Consider the following 15142-nt stretch of genomic DNA (forward strand, 5'->3'; position numbering starts at 1 on the left):
ATTCTGAGACTTGAATCTAGGAAATGCTAAGTTTGATTAATGGTCTCTCTTTTTACCTCTTTAATTGTGGATTTTAAAGTTTTAGTGTTGAAGATCATCTCACTAACTCCATAACTGGAAGACCACATATTAAATGCAGCTTGTGGCTTCTGATACAGGAAAGTCTGGAACTTAAAGTGAGGGCCTTGTAGGAATAGAAATGAAAAATAAAGTTTAATTCCTGACGTTCCATAACAGGTCAGAGGGAACACCCCAGGATCTTAGAAAGGAAGACTGGGAAGATATTGAATGAGAAAGAAGAGAGAAATCTGGAGCTACCATGGTAAGGAAGGGAAAACCCTTTCTTTATTCTCTTGAAGGCTGGCATTGGATGAGAGGAGAAAGAAGAGTTGAAAAGATGAAGAAATCTTTTGCCACTCATGGAAAAGGAAGTTAGCAATAATCAGAAAATAACTCACTAACTTACCTTTAACACCTAAATTCCTGGGTTCAATCATAAATAAAATAAACATTCTATCACATTCTCACATAATGAAAAACAGAAAATCATTCTACCTAAAAATCATTCCTACCCTATTTGTTTCTAGAAAATGCCAAAATGTTCCTCCATATTATTAAATAATGACTACTGGTTTTGGTTTGTTTTTTTTTTTTTTTTGCTGGCCAGAAATGTTAGGCAGAATTTCTGCATCTAATTTAAGATCTTTAAAAGTATGTTGTCAAAGGGAAATTTTTGTTTAGTGTACAAGATGGCCCCGTCATTTACATCCATTCTTCTAAAAGTAGCAAATAAATCATGGGGCACATGCCTATAATACCTGCTACTGGGGAAGGCTGGCTCATTTGAATTCAGGAGTTCTGAGTTAAAGTTGATTATTTAGGGCTAAAGTTGACTGAGTTTTTATATTAACTGTGGCACAAATATGGTGACCCCCCCCACTCCCAGAGCAGAGTCCCACCCTCCTCCCCTCCAAGGGGAGATTCAAATGCTTCAAAAAATCATGATGTCTGGATTCTAAGGTTTTATTCTCTGTCTCTCAGACTTACTGTGTGATATGGATATGTCAATAGCTCTCTCTGAACCTCACTTTCCTCCATAAAATGAGAAGGTTAGACCACTTGACCTCTCCCAACTCTGATATTTTATAATGCAATGACTAGATCACTAATCCCCCCCCAATCTTTAAGACCCATATTCTCTCTCTCTCTCTCTCTCTCTCTCTCTCTCTCTCTCTCTCTCTCTCTCTCTCTCTCTCTCTCTCTCTCTCTCTATCTCTGTCTCTCTCTATCTCTCTCTGTCTCTCTGTCTCTCTCTCCCTCTCTTTCCCCCCTGAGGGTGGGATTAAGTGACTTGCCCAGGGTCACACAGCTAGGAAGTGTTAAGTGTCTGAGACCAAATTTGAACTCAGGTCCTCCTGAATTCAGGGCTGGTGCTCTATCCACTGTGCCACCTAGCTGCCCCAAGACCCATATTCTCAAAATACAATTAAAAAAAAAAGCATTTCTGCAGGACATTGACCCTTCCCTTCACCAATGAAAAGATTTTACTGAGAGATTTTAGTAGATTTAGAGAAGAAATAGCTGAGATCTATTTGTATATACACATATGTATATATACACATGTATATACATGAATATAATGTGCGTACACATATACACACATATACATATATGTGTGTATATGCATGTATGTATGTATATATAAACACATATGTATGTGTGTATACTTTTATCTGAATTTTCTCCATTAAGGTAAGTATTAGGCATTGGTATCAGCAAGAAATAAGTAAAATTAAGCCCATAAAGATTTAATAACTTGCCTTTTAATTGTTAGAGAAAAAAGCCTAGGTCTTCTTGGCTAAGTCTAGCTACCTATTGTCTACATAAAGCTATACCCAATCCCCCAATCAAAGTTTCCCCTGAAACTCACTCCCTGAGATTATTTTAATAATCTATAGAATTAATTAATATCACTAATATTAATTAATTAATAGTCTATAGAATTCTAGCACAGACAGTGAATTTCATTTTTAAAAATTTGAAATTTAAAATTGGACTTACTGGATCAAACTGGTTGCCAGATTCAGTCAAATGGTTAATCTGAAAACCTGTATAGACACGACTTAAATGTATCATCTGAGAGCACTCTTCTAAATTTTCTCACCTTACTCTTTGATCCAGAACATTAGACTTATTTGTTTTTCTTCAGGGTGATAGTGAAATATTCCTTAGGTGTGTATCCCAATAGCCCTAATTTCAAACCTGATGCTGCTACAAGTCTTGTAATAATTTAGTAAAATTTCATCAAAGAATTACTAGCTTAGTGATCATGGATAAGTCATTTAACCTCTCTGAGTCTCAGTTTCTTCATCTGAAAAGTGCTAATAATCACACCTTAATACCCTCTTAATAAGATTTTGTGAGATTTAATGATAGGATGACTGCAACTTGCAGGAAGTCTTGAGTTCAAATACAACTTCAGAGACTCTTTAGCTGTATGATCCTGGACAAATCACTTAACCTCTGTCTACCTCATTTTACTCAACTATAAAGTGAAGATAATAATAGTAACCACTTCCCAGGGTTGTTAAAAGGATAAAATGAGCTAATATTTGTGAAAATCTTAACACAGTGCATGGAATAGAATAGCACTTGGAAAATGTTTATTCCTTTCCCTTGGCACAGTGTTAAGCTATTAAAGCTGAAAACAGAACTAAGATTTTAGGGACACCTGTATAAATGTCAGTTATTACTACCAAAGCAAAACGAAAAATGTAAAAAAACAAAAAAACAAAAAACATAAAAAGGTTTGGAAGTAACTGGATTTTTACCATTTAATTATTTTCAAACAAAATCTGCTGGTGACTAGATGATGATTCAAAACAGATTTTAAAAAATCAAACCAAATTTGGTTTAATGATATTCTACCATACAGCATCCCAAAAGTCTCAGTGCAGCTTTTAGCTCTTAAAGTTTCAGTTTTAATGTTTAATATCAAATTGTTACTTTACTAAGTCTTTGGAGACACTCTGTATTAGTATATCAAGACATTAAAGATCTGTAATCCCAGTGTCTAAGTCCTTCCACCAATAGAGCTCCCAATCCTTTTATAATTTAGGAAGTATAATTTAATTCTCTTCAAGAGTTGCTGTAACCAGTTGCAACTGAGTATTACTGAAATACTATTTTCACTAAAATCATAAAGTATCAGTAAATTATCATTACCACCAGTATCACAATAGCTATCATCAATACCAGTAGTCAAGTGATAAAATCTTGGTTTAAAGACATACATTAAAATATTTTCCTTCATTCAGCTCATGGCATGGTTACTGACTTTGACACTATGCCTTCAATCCCTTCTCACCTTGGAACTTCCCTTAGTTCTTATGACCTCCTCATCTTGTAAAATCTCTCTCTCTAGGATGAGACCTCCATACTGGGAAAGGACTTAAGCACTTCTAGCTGTTTTTGAGCCTCATATTTTGGATATCTCCAGGGTACCCTTCCCATTCCTGGTTTCCAATTTTTGTCCATTAGAATTAGGCTCCTGATGGCCTCTACTATCTTTTTCCTTGAATTTATACCCTAGTATTTAACACAAATCTTAATACATAGTAAGTACTTAATAATCCATTTTCAAGTGTTTATCAATACTAGGAGGACCTGGTTCATTAACTGACATAAAATTTTTCTTACTAAAATCTTACTTTGAAACAACATTTTTATTTTATCTCTATTTTCTCTGCCTTATGAATTTGAAAAAAATGCAGTGAACCAATTGATACAACTTGGTCTCTGTCAAGGTATTCTTAAATTCTGGTCCCTCTTGCTTAAGTGCTTACACTTAATGTCTAATGGGGGAGAGAAGAGCATGCAAACAGTGTGTAAAGAAAAGATATATACAGAATAAATTAGAGATAAATAACAGAGGGAAGATACTGGCAATAAGGGAGATCAATAAAAACTTTTTTGTAGAACTTGCTAATTTAGCTAGAGCTTGAAAGGAAGGCAGAGAAGCTCAGACACAGAGAAGAAAATGGATCGAATTCTAGATCTGGGGAACAGACAGAGCAAATGATAGGAGGTAGAGTATTTTGTTTGAAAAACAGTAAGGAGACCTGTGTTACTTGATGATATAGAGTATATATATGATGGTGAGATTGGTGAGGAGGGAGCAAAGAGAGTTATAAAATGTAAGAAAACTGGAAAAGTAAGAGGGGACTAAATTAAGAAGAACTTTTAATCTCAAAAGCATTTTTTTTCTGATAATGGAGCTGATAGGGAACCACTGCTGTGTGTGTGTGTGTGTGTGTGTGTGTGTGTGTGTGTGTGTGTGTGTGTGTGTGAGAGAGAGAGAGAGAGAGAGAGAGAGAGAGAGAGAGAGAGAGAGAGACAGAGAGAGAGAGAGAGAGACAGAGAGAGAGAGAGACAGAGAGAGAGAGAGGGAGACAGAGACAGAGACAGAGGCAGAGACAGAGAGAGATGGTCATATCTATACTGTAGGAAGTCAATTAGAAAGCTTGCAATGTACTTAACATATATTTTCTCAACTGACCCTCATGATAGTGATAAATACTAAAATAAATATTTTTCAATTAAATGTTCATTCTTATATTCTTCCTTTATATTTAGTTATGTAAAATATGTAAATATAAGTGTGTTAAATTCTTAATTTATGGGAGCAAGTATTAAACTTGGCTGTTTGGTCTTAGAGGAGGATTTGAACACATTGGACTCAATACCCCATAAGAAATTGATTGAATTGTGGGAATGTCTAAAATGAATTCTAAAGATGAAGTAGATAGATGCCTACTCCCAAACCATCGAGCCAACTCATAAACTGCCATAAAAAGAGGATCCAGTCCCAAGTCCTACACAAGAGATACTACTTTAGATTCAGCCCAACCCAATTCCAAAGGTAACCATATCTTAGATTGTGGAAAACTCAAAAAATCAAGCAGCTTCCTTATCCCTCTAAAGTTAGTGGTCAATGATCAATGTTTACCAAACAGAAGTTCAGGACAATTCCTGTTTTTTCTCCCCAAATCCCCTAAATTTTCCACATTCTCAAGAGGGTCTAAACATTTCAAAACAAATGAAAAATCAGATTGAAACAACATAAATAATCCATTCCAAATTTAAAAAGGAAAATTCAGCCACTTGCTCTGGGGCTTCTATTTAAGGGCATATATCCTTAGCAATAGATCAAATGATTGGGATGGGGGTGTAGGGAAAAGCAGAAATCCAATACCATTAAATGGCTAATTACTAAAGAAATTAGAAAATCACCTCATTTGGTTTTCATTTTGAGGGGATAGAGGGAGGCAGGGGGAGCCTTCCAGTAATTTAAACTCTGTAGGAGGACTTGGGGGATTTCTCAGTTATTTTTATGTTTAGTTATGTTTCTAAGAAATATTCTCCTCTTTCTTGGGAAAAATACTTTTACATTTTTTCTGCAAGAGCCTAAGAAGTAGTTTTTTGGCAGGTATAAGTCAAAATGAGGACTATTCTTTAGTTGTTATACTCAAGGAGTGTAAAATTTGCCATGTGTCCAAAATGTCCAATTTATTTATTTGTTTGTTTGTTTGTTTTTGCACCACACTAGCTAGATTCTTTTTGAAATCAACAAGGAAAGTGGCAAAGAAGGATGTCAGTATCTTAATTAGAATATCAAATATGGCTTCTAACTCTGGGGATATATTTCTGAAGTTTATAGTCTTTTCTGGTATAGACAACCCTAGGTTGCTCTCCCTTTTTCCTCAGTGATAACAGAGAATTTGCTTTCGGAGGACGTCTACACTGGTCTGTTTAGAACCACTTTCTAAGTCATAATTCTAGCTGAGCAGCCTCCTCTTAGAGCTTTATGAATTTTGTTCCAATATATTTCCTAAAAGCACCTATTCTTATGGTCCTCAGCTAAAATCCAGAAAGAGAAACTTCATATAGGTAGGAAAAAGTATTTAAAAGTAGCATATATGTATGTGTATGTATGTATGTGTACACACACACACATATCCTTCCAAAGGGGAAAGTGGGTGGATCAGCCAAACAGAAATTCTCTAAAAAACTGTAACCAGCGGCTGGGACAGGCTCAAAGGTGCTGGCAGCTGTGAGCATCTTGCCTCAAACTCAGCAGCGCTTTAAAAGTCCTGAATTACTGTCTCCGATAACAGTTCTGCCGGCTAGTCTATCCTGAAGTCTATCCTGAACTGGTCAACTTGAAAGTGCAAGAAGTCAGATAAAAGGGGGAGGAAACCCTGAACTCGCTCAGTTAGACTTTAGTCTGAAAGCCGCAAGGAGCTGGGGCGAGGCGAGGGAAGAGGTACTGACATGTTAAATCTCAAATCCATTTGCTCTAAATCGAATGGGAAAAAGTCAAAAAGAAAAATCGCCTGTTTTATTCCGAAGCTCTGTAATGGGCAGGCATTTCTCTGCCTGAACAGAAACCAAACTTTGGGCAGCAGAAAGGGCAATCAGAGAACCTGCGTTCAAATGTCGCCTTTTATGCTTTTTCTCTGTGTGATCTCAGGCAAGCTAATTAGCATCCTTAGGTCTCAGATTCCTTATCTATAAAATGAGGGAATTGGACTACTACTATTTGACCTCTTAGGTCTCATCCAGCATCCCTTCACTTGAACATAGTCCTCTGCCAAGCTACTTTGCCAAGGTGGTGGTGGTGGGCATATAGAGGAGGATATACTTTAACACAAACCTCCCCCATCCCAAAAGGTCAACCTTAGCTCACCATTTCTGCCTCCGAGTCCGTAGGACTGGACAGAAAGCTTACCTAGTTGCTAATCCTGTTTTGCAGATGCAGCATCTCTCCGGTACCCTCCTCCCTGCACCTTTCCTCCACCTTCTCCACTCCCCTCTTTCGAGACCTCTCCTTCTGTTTCAATTCAAGGTCTCCAGGACAAAGCAGATATATTCCAGGGTGAATTTCCCAGGTAATTTAAGTACATAGAAAAATGCTGCTTTTGTTAGCCTTATTCGCATGATCCCGTGTTCCTAGCCCTAGGGTGGACACAGTCTCTCTCCCAGATAGAAAGAACAGTGCTTGGCTTTAACAGCCAGGACATGACCACCTTCCCAGACTCTGACTTACCAGCCTCTTCTGGGGCTTGATGAGCGGCCGGTTGATGCCATTCATTTTGTGGTAGAGGCCACAGGCGTTGCAGAGGTAGTGGCCTGTGCCGTCTCGCCTCCACAGCGGCGTGGACATGGCACCACAATTAACGCACTCGCGGCCCTCACCGGGGAACTCTTCCAGGAATTCTGAAACTGAGAGACGAAAGCATTTCAGGTATCGTCTGAGGAGAAGGGGGAACGCTGCATACGCAGAGCCGAGTTCGTCCTTCATTCTATAGCAGAGCATTTAGAGCTAGGACGGACTTTTTTGCAGATGGGGAAATTGAGAATAGAGGGGTAAATTGATAACTTGATAACTCAACTAATTACTAAGATTACTCAACTAATGCAAAGCTAGGATTCAATATCAGATCCATCTTCCGACTTAAAAATTCAGTGCTCTTTCCTCCCCCAATGTCTCCCCACAGCTAAGTACTCGATCCCCAGGGACAGAAGACTGACCTAATATTATGCTAGGCTTTTGAATTTATTTTTTATTTTTGAGTGGGAAGGAGATGTAGATAGGGAAGAGTATAGGGGATGATAGGTTTTGGAGTTTTTCATTGGAAAGGGAGAAGGGAACATCAATGTATTGTGTGTAAATAATAACAACGAAAAAAAAAAAACATTGCAACAAACTTGAATCCTAAGAGTCAGAAGTCTCGGCTTTATAAGCCTTGGCTTCACGTTTGTGACTTCACGTTTATATATAAGAAGTTTATATATATATATATATATACATATACATATATATATATTTATATATTTCTTTATATAAGAAACAGAGAAGTAAGACATAAAATTCAGTGCCATTATGTCTACCTTCTTCGTGATGGAATCCCAAACTAACTTTCCAAAGTACAGAATCTAGAGCTGGAAGGTACTGAAAGATCGTGTAAAATTTCAAGGACCTTATTCTACAATCCCGAAGTGCTGAGACCCCTAGAAGTACAAGTGACTTGTCTAAGATCTAGTATTACATCTTGGATATCCAGTCTGTCAGTGCGTATTAAAATGGAGATTGGAAAACGGGACTCGCAGAAACCCTGGTTCTGTGTGATTTGTAATGTCGGGGAAAGTATCCACTACCCGCTTTCTTTCGGTCTCTTGGGGAAGGCATGTCTACAGTAGCAGAAAACCACTGGGACGCAGATTTTTCCCTGTTTTTTCCTGGGGTTAGTCTTTTCTTCCCCAGTTTATATGGCTAAGTATCTTTGCCCCTTACACTACGACTTGGTCATGGGAAATACAGAAAGCTCTGGAAAAAAACTCTCACCACGAGGTGCTGGAGAGTAGGGGAATGAAGAGGGGGTAATGGATGTTAGCATCAATCTGCTGACCAAAGCCTGGCCAGGTCTCCCTGTTTTCGTTTCTACTTAACCTTCCTGGATTTTGAGTTATGAAGTTTGATTTTATTTCTTGTGTTCACGCGCATCCTTTCCCTCCAGTCTTCTTCCTCCCCGTCCTTCCTCCCGCTACCTCTCCGCGCTTCTCCCTTCCCCCCAGCTTGGGGTGTTAATGTTGCGGTTTTTGCCTGCTTTTCTCCCAAGGCCCGGGCCCTAACTATCTAAGCCCAGCCCTTGGCCTCCGCCCGTCTCACGGGCCGACTGGGCTTTGAGGCCGGCACGGCGGACAGACTGGCCCGCTGGCCGGGTTGTCTAAACAGGGCTCAGAAGCAATGTTATTGTAAGGCGATTAAAGGCGGGGGTGGGTGAGTGGGTGGGTGTGGGAGGGGCTGGGGGCCGACTCGGGGGCTTCCCTGATTTCCATCAAACCTTTGGGGGCTTTGACTGGTGGCGACGCGCAGGCTGGGCCAAGACGGATGGAATGTGTGTGGGGGCCGCGGGCGCTAGGGCTGTTTGGGGGTGGGGGGAGTGAGCAGGGGGGAGGTGACGCAGGATCAATCACACCTCGGGCTGGGCTGCCAAGGACCGACAGAGGAGCCGCGCCAGGCCGGGGGCTAGGGGTGGGGGAGAGGAGGCAAGACTGGACCCGGGACCAGAGACCCTAGACCTAGGACTAGGACAGAGAGGAGAGTGAGAGTGTCCGGGGGTTAGTCTACTCCATTTTATCTTCTTACTAGGAGCAGCTAGAGTCCAGATGCATAAATTCTTAAGAGTTAGAGTACTTCCTTTTGAAAAATTAATCTAGTTCCGAGGCATCTCCTCAATCCCTCCAGTAAACGTCCCTCAAAGAAGGTGATGGATAAACCCCAAGAAACTCAGATTCACTCATGATCTAATTATTCAAAGCACAGTATGCTGTAGTCTTCAATATCGGCTACTTATTACATATGTGACCTTGGGCAAGCCACTTTTCTTCTTCTGCGCCTCCATTTCCCCATCCGTGCAACGAAGTGTTTTGACTAGGATATGTTAAATCTCTTCTTTAAGTTTCTTTTTTTCCAGCTCTAGCAATAAATGTTCTAACGTCACTTCCAACTCTGCATTCTGTATTCTTAAGCCCATTCCAGCCCTTGACATTTTATGTTTTAAGATCTCTTCCTATTCTAGAACTTGTGGTTGCATTAAGAAAGTAACTAGCTCGAAACTAAGGGCAAAGAAGGCGTTTAAAGGTAGGCTAGTTCCGGGCTGATTGATACTCCTCCAGATAAAGAGGATTTGCAGTTTTCCTGGGCAATTGCCCCCCTTTCCTTGTAGCTGAATGAGGATCTTTATAGTTCTTGAGAAGTTCATTCTTCGAGGAGAGAAGGAAAAGCATTTGGGATTTTTGGTGTAAGGTGCCCAAATCAATAGTGAGCCGTTGGAATGTCAGACTCAACTCTCGAAGCTAGTGCAGGTTAACGAGTTCGAGGCCAAAAAAGTCTCAGCTTTTCATCTTCTGAATCTTAAGCCAGAAGTTTCGCCATTACTATATTCTCGGTACCCCAAAACTTCCATTTCCTTCCATCCCCGAATCTTCAGAGTAACCCACATATTACAAATCAGAAGGAAAATGGAAAGTTTTGCCAACTTTCAGGCAATCGTGGGTTTTGTTTTGTTTTGTTTGGATGATCCTTTGGGTTTTGGAAATGGATGTATCTAAATGATCTATTTAATTGAGATGTAGATCTGGTCTATTACTGAGGAAGAAGGGACAGAATATTTTTTCAACTTAGGTTGAAAGTTCTGCAATTGTGGGGGAGGAGAAGTAGAGAAGGCAGAGGTCTCACACTCTCTCCTCTGGGTGACTTTGTTCTCAGTAGAGATAAGCTCCCCGGAGCCCAGTCATAGAGTGGGGGGGGGGGGAGGAGAGGGTGGCAGGGAAGGAGATAACTGCTGAGGATTTGAAGTGCTTTTCAAAACAAAACAAAGTTTGGAGGGGGTGGAATTGAGGATTTCATATAGGAAAGAGCTGGAAGAGACAGGACAGTGGAGAGGAGGGGTGAAGGAACAGGAGAGGTGGGAGAAGACTTGACAGGATACTTGTCAATATAGAGGATGGGAAAGTAAATTTAGATGCAAGAAAGCAGTGAGGGGGAGGGAGAGGAGACAGTATTAAATATGAAGAGGGAAAAGGAGAGAAGGGAAAGTATCTGAAAAAGACATAGGAAAATAGAACAAGGTGAAGGAGAGGACTGAAAAGAAGAGAGAAGAAGAAGGAGGAAGAGAAACAGAAGAGAGAAGAGAATGAGGAACTTTGGCAATTGCAGAAAGAGTCTTTAAACACCATAGAGAAAGAAGAAACACCTTAGCAATAGGATGACAATAGAATATCTGTGACTGTGCCAGTGTGAGTGAGTGAGTGAGTGAGAGAGAGAGAGAGAGAGAGAGAGAGAGAGAGAGAGAGAGAGAGAGAGAGAAAGAGAGAGAGAGAAAGAGAGAGAGAGAGAGAGAGAGAGAGAGAGAGAGAGAGAGAGAGAGAGAGAGAGAGAGAGAGAGAGAGAGTGTGTGTGTGTAAGGGGGGAGAGTGACTTAAAAGAATAGGCTAAAATGGCCCTCAACCCAAGTGTCTTTTATTGACTATTATCTGATTGAGTTTCACTATCTCCTTGGAAGGGGAGAACAAGGCAATTTGGGAATTGTTTGGAAAAAGCTGAATTAGGAAATTAAAAGTTTATTCAGATATAAATTGATTAATTTCCCTAAAAAAATCACTTAAATGTTAAAAGCCTATAAATATATTCCTTTGGCTTAAACACTGGCTTTTCAGCTCAGAGGATGGGGTCATTGAATACAGATGAGGGCAAAGAAAACGATCTCAGAGAGGTTAGCTTTGGTTGAAGGGCTCATATGGAAAACTTGGAGCTTATACATTTTCAAAGGAATTTTCTTCCATTAAGTTAGGGCATAGTTTCTCCTAGGCTAAAAACTCCTTCCTCCCATTCCTCAGATTCCCAGTCCTATGAGGTGGTCTGTAAGTTATAAAGATTGATCAGAATAATTTTGGGGGCATTTCACCTGGAAATTCCTCTTATTGATGGAAAGGGAGTTTTGGGTGAAAGTTTTGGTTTTTTTTTTTTTTTTTTTGTATGATTTTTTTTTTGGTAATTGGGATGAGAGTGTTTCAATATAATGAAAAATGAGCATCTTAATTGTTTTACAATAACATTTGCACACTTCCCTATATAAGCAAAGCTAACAGTTGAGAATATGTGCCACTCTCAGAAATCCCTGAGATTTTGGGATTAGAGTAGAATAGAAAGGGTAAAGTGCCTGTTTCTGAAAGAAGTGATCTTTATCCTAATCCTCTCTCTCTCCTCTTAAGGGCAAACATTCAAAGGAAACCTCATATCTTAAAGACACTGGGACCTAATCCCCTAGAGACTAGGGGTGAAGGGTGCAGATGGGAACTCTCTAGACTAATTGTGAATTTCTGAACCTGACCTCAGGCAGTAAGACATTTCAGAAAACGGGGGCAGGTGACCAGAACTTGTCTCTTCGGAAAAATTAAAATATGATTTGTTCCAAAATAAGGAGGTAGAAGAAAGCCAAGTTTCCCCCTTCTATCCTCTCAACTGCCATTCTGTTCTTCCCATCCTTCCTATTTCACCCAGGAGCAAAGGGGAAAAGATCTGGTTGGGTCTTGGAGATGTGGTGGGGAACTCACAAATAGAATGACTAGGAGTATGGAGTCGAGGCATGAAAAAAAAAATTTGGTGAGGGGCACCATCTGGGTGAAGGAGAAAAGAACTCACCAAAGGTGGACCTTCGGCCTGGAAGGCCGGCTTGGCGGCTTTGTAGGCTGTGTAGAACGCTGCTTTCGAAGTGGCCGGCAGTCCAGGAAGGGGCCATGTCCGGGCTTACATAGGCTGGGTAGGCGTTAGAATAGGATCCGCTGACTGAGCGCACTAACGAGTTGGTGTACTGCTCCCTGGTGCCACTGCCCAGGAGCAGGGGGCTCTGGTAGCTTCCATCCCGACCCCCGCCGCTGCCTCCAGGAGGGCTGTGAGAGTAGGAGAAACCAGACGGTGGATGGGGACTGCCAGGGTTAAAGGCCGAGGCCTCTCCACTTGCCTGGGCCCAACTCGGGTGACTGCCCAGCGGATGGCTCTGATGTGCAGCTTCACAGCCTGCCAGGTACGGCATCGTAGGGAGCATGGAAGGCACCCGAGTCGTAGGCACATAGACGGGGGAACTGGCGGCTGGAGAGTGTAGGAAGCTACTGGAGTCGTGGGCATAGGGTGCCTGGCCGGGGTTCGAAGCGAGGGCCAAACTTTGGTACATCTCTAAGTAGGCCTCGTAGTTTCTAGTCCAGAAAGGGGCGATTGGAGGTGTGATTAAAATTGGAAGCTCAGGGCCACAGCAGGAACCAGGTGCCGAGGCCAAAGGAACAAAGCGTTAAAATTCGGTCGTATTTTCCCCCAGTGTCTGACTTGGTGATTTTCTCTCCTTTATCTGGCTGGCTATCTGGGTCGACTTAGGGGGACTGGTATCCAGATGTTGTCAGGAAAGGATGTTACCTGGAAAGAGATGAAAAAGAGAAACAAGACCATCAAATTGGTCTTTTTTGTTTATGGACTCAGGGCTTTTCTCTGTATCCTAAAATCACCCTCTTCCCTCAAATGCTCCACCAACTTTCCCAATTACACCTGCCTCCGCGTTTGAGTATTCTCTCTGCGTCCTTCCTTAGCCTCTGGCAGAGGCATTCTATTTTATCCAGAACAAGGCCCGGCCAGACCGGGAACACCAGTGGAAGATTCACTTTTCACTTAGCTTGACTGGTTCGGTATATTATCCCCTCCCATACTTCCCAGATAACTTGGCTGACACTAGAGGCGATATACCCGGCTCCCTCGAAAACTGCTCAGAGATCGGGCACTGTAAGGCCTGGCTGAATACAGTTCCCTACGAGGCTAATTTTCACTACCTCCTCTTCGTTCTTATCCCATTCCCTATTAGCCAGGAATTCCATTTCTCAAGAAAAGCAAGAGTCCCCGATTGGGTGATTGCTGTAACCCGTGTACAACGTTTTCGGACTCACTTCTAATGAACACCTGGGCAAATGTCTTAAAGACAATTTTTTTTTTTTCTCAGCACTTCCCCCCCCCCCCCCTTTCGGAGGACGGGGACCGAGAAGCTATGACCAGAGTGAACTAACTATTCCACCCCCACTCATCTTACTCCCCCCCCTCCCCCCAAGTTGTAAAGGCCCGGTTCTCTCTGGAGAAGAAAAGTTGAACTAAGATCTTCAGAGGTTGGGGACCCTGAAGTAGTGAAAAATTGAACGGCCAACCCATCACTAATCTTGGAAACCCATTGCACTGCGTCGACTCCGGGAAGCTAAGTTTCTAGGACTAGGATATGATGAAGAGTAAGGATAGAACCCGCGGAGGAGAGTGTCTCTAACGAACTAGACTTACTGAAAGAAGAGAAGGAAAAGAAAACGGAGAGGGGAAGGATAGTCTTTAGCTTCACCCATGAGACCCAATTCCTCAGATTGTCGCAGGACAGCATTTGAAGTCTCGGGATACGAGGGGCTAAAGTAGCTGATTCTTCCTGGCGCGTCCACGGAGCGGCAGGGCTCCGGGAGAGCTAAGTATATGGCCGCGGAAAGTGCCTAGGTTGGCCCTATCAAGGCGTAACGGGATGACAAAGTCTTGAAGAGACCAGCACGTCCCGTAGCGGCTCAGAGACCCTTGGGGCGGCCTGAAGGGCCCAGGGCTCCGTTAGGAAAGGAAGGCGGGAACCGGACTGGGGTGGGAGGGGGCCCTTAAGGAAAGTTGTTTCCACCGGGATCCCTCTTGTACGCGGGCGCAGGACGGCAATGTACTAGATAAGGCCGGGCGGGCAGATAAAAGGTGGGCAGAGACATCATACTTACTGTGGTGTGGAGGGGAGGGGGCAGCGGCCGAAGCTGAAGAGCGACTGGGAGCCAGAGGCTGCGCCGCAGGGAATCCCGCCGAGGGCCGGGCCGGCCGCAGCCCCTCCCCTCCCCTCCCCTCGAACCCACCCCCTGCCGCTAAGCTTCTCCAAAGGTCAGCGCCGGCCCCGCCCGAGTCGGCCCGCCCCATCTCCCGGCGCCCTCCTGGGGGGCTCCAGGCAGCTCCCGAGCCCCCAGCCCGGGTCAGCGACCGGGCTCTGGCCCGAGGAACCACGTGACCCTGCACGGCTTTCTCTGGGAATTTGGCTTCTGACTGGAGCGAAGCAGGAGAAATCCCAGACTTCTTTGGCAGGGGCCTGAATAGTCTGGTGGGCAAAACTCATTTTCCAGGGCCGTGTCCTTTGACTCAGGCTCCCAGTGTTCGAACAAAGGGCAACTCAGAAATGAATCGGTTGATAATTTATTAAAAATCAAACCAGAGGTGTGTCCCCCTGGGTCTTGTCAGCTTCCCAGCCCCGCTAGCCCACCCAGTGGGCCAACCAGTGGCTTTGAAAGCTAAAGAGGGAATCTCGAACCCCTCGGCCTGTCTGACTCGGAAGCCAGCCGAAGCCTGGAGGGGCAGCTGGAAACTGAGGGTGAGTCCAAGTCCGATATTTGTCCCCTGACTCCCATCCCAAATAACATGCACACACTCGAAAACTTGAACACACCTGGCGCAAGGAAGTTGGAATTAGTGCCCCAAGACTTG

General features: G+C 42.8%; 1 protein-coding gene across 1 annotated transcript in view; it reads right to left on the bottom strand.

Annotated features, from left to right (window-relative positions):
- GATA5 (GATA binding protein 5) overlaps nucleotides 1–14529 on the bottom strand; it is a 28970-nt gene extending 14441 nt beyond the window's left edge. The window contains exons 1-3 of the mRNA XM_074288785.1: nucleotides 14395–14529; nucleotides 12269–13033; nucleotides 7109–7284 (exon numbers count right to left, since the gene is read on the bottom strand). Of these exons, the coding sequence (XP_074144886.1) occupies nucleotides 7109–7284; nucleotides 12269–12797 (705 nt within the window). The 5' untranslated portion in view covers nucleotides 12798–13033; nucleotides 14395–14529. The remainder of the gene's footprint in view (nucleotides 1–7108; nucleotides 7285–12268; nucleotides 13034–14394) is intronic.
- Nucleotides 14530–15142: the final 613 nt, after the last annotated feature.

The sequence above is a fragment of the Sminthopsis crassicaudata genome, chromosome 2 (genome assembly GCF_048593235.1).
Source record: "Sminthopsis crassicaudata isolate SCR6 chromosome 2, ASM4859323v1, whole genome shotgun sequence".
NCBI lineage: Eukaryota > Metazoa > Chordata > Mammalia > Dasyuromorphia > Dasyuridae > Sminthopsis > Sminthopsis crassicaudata.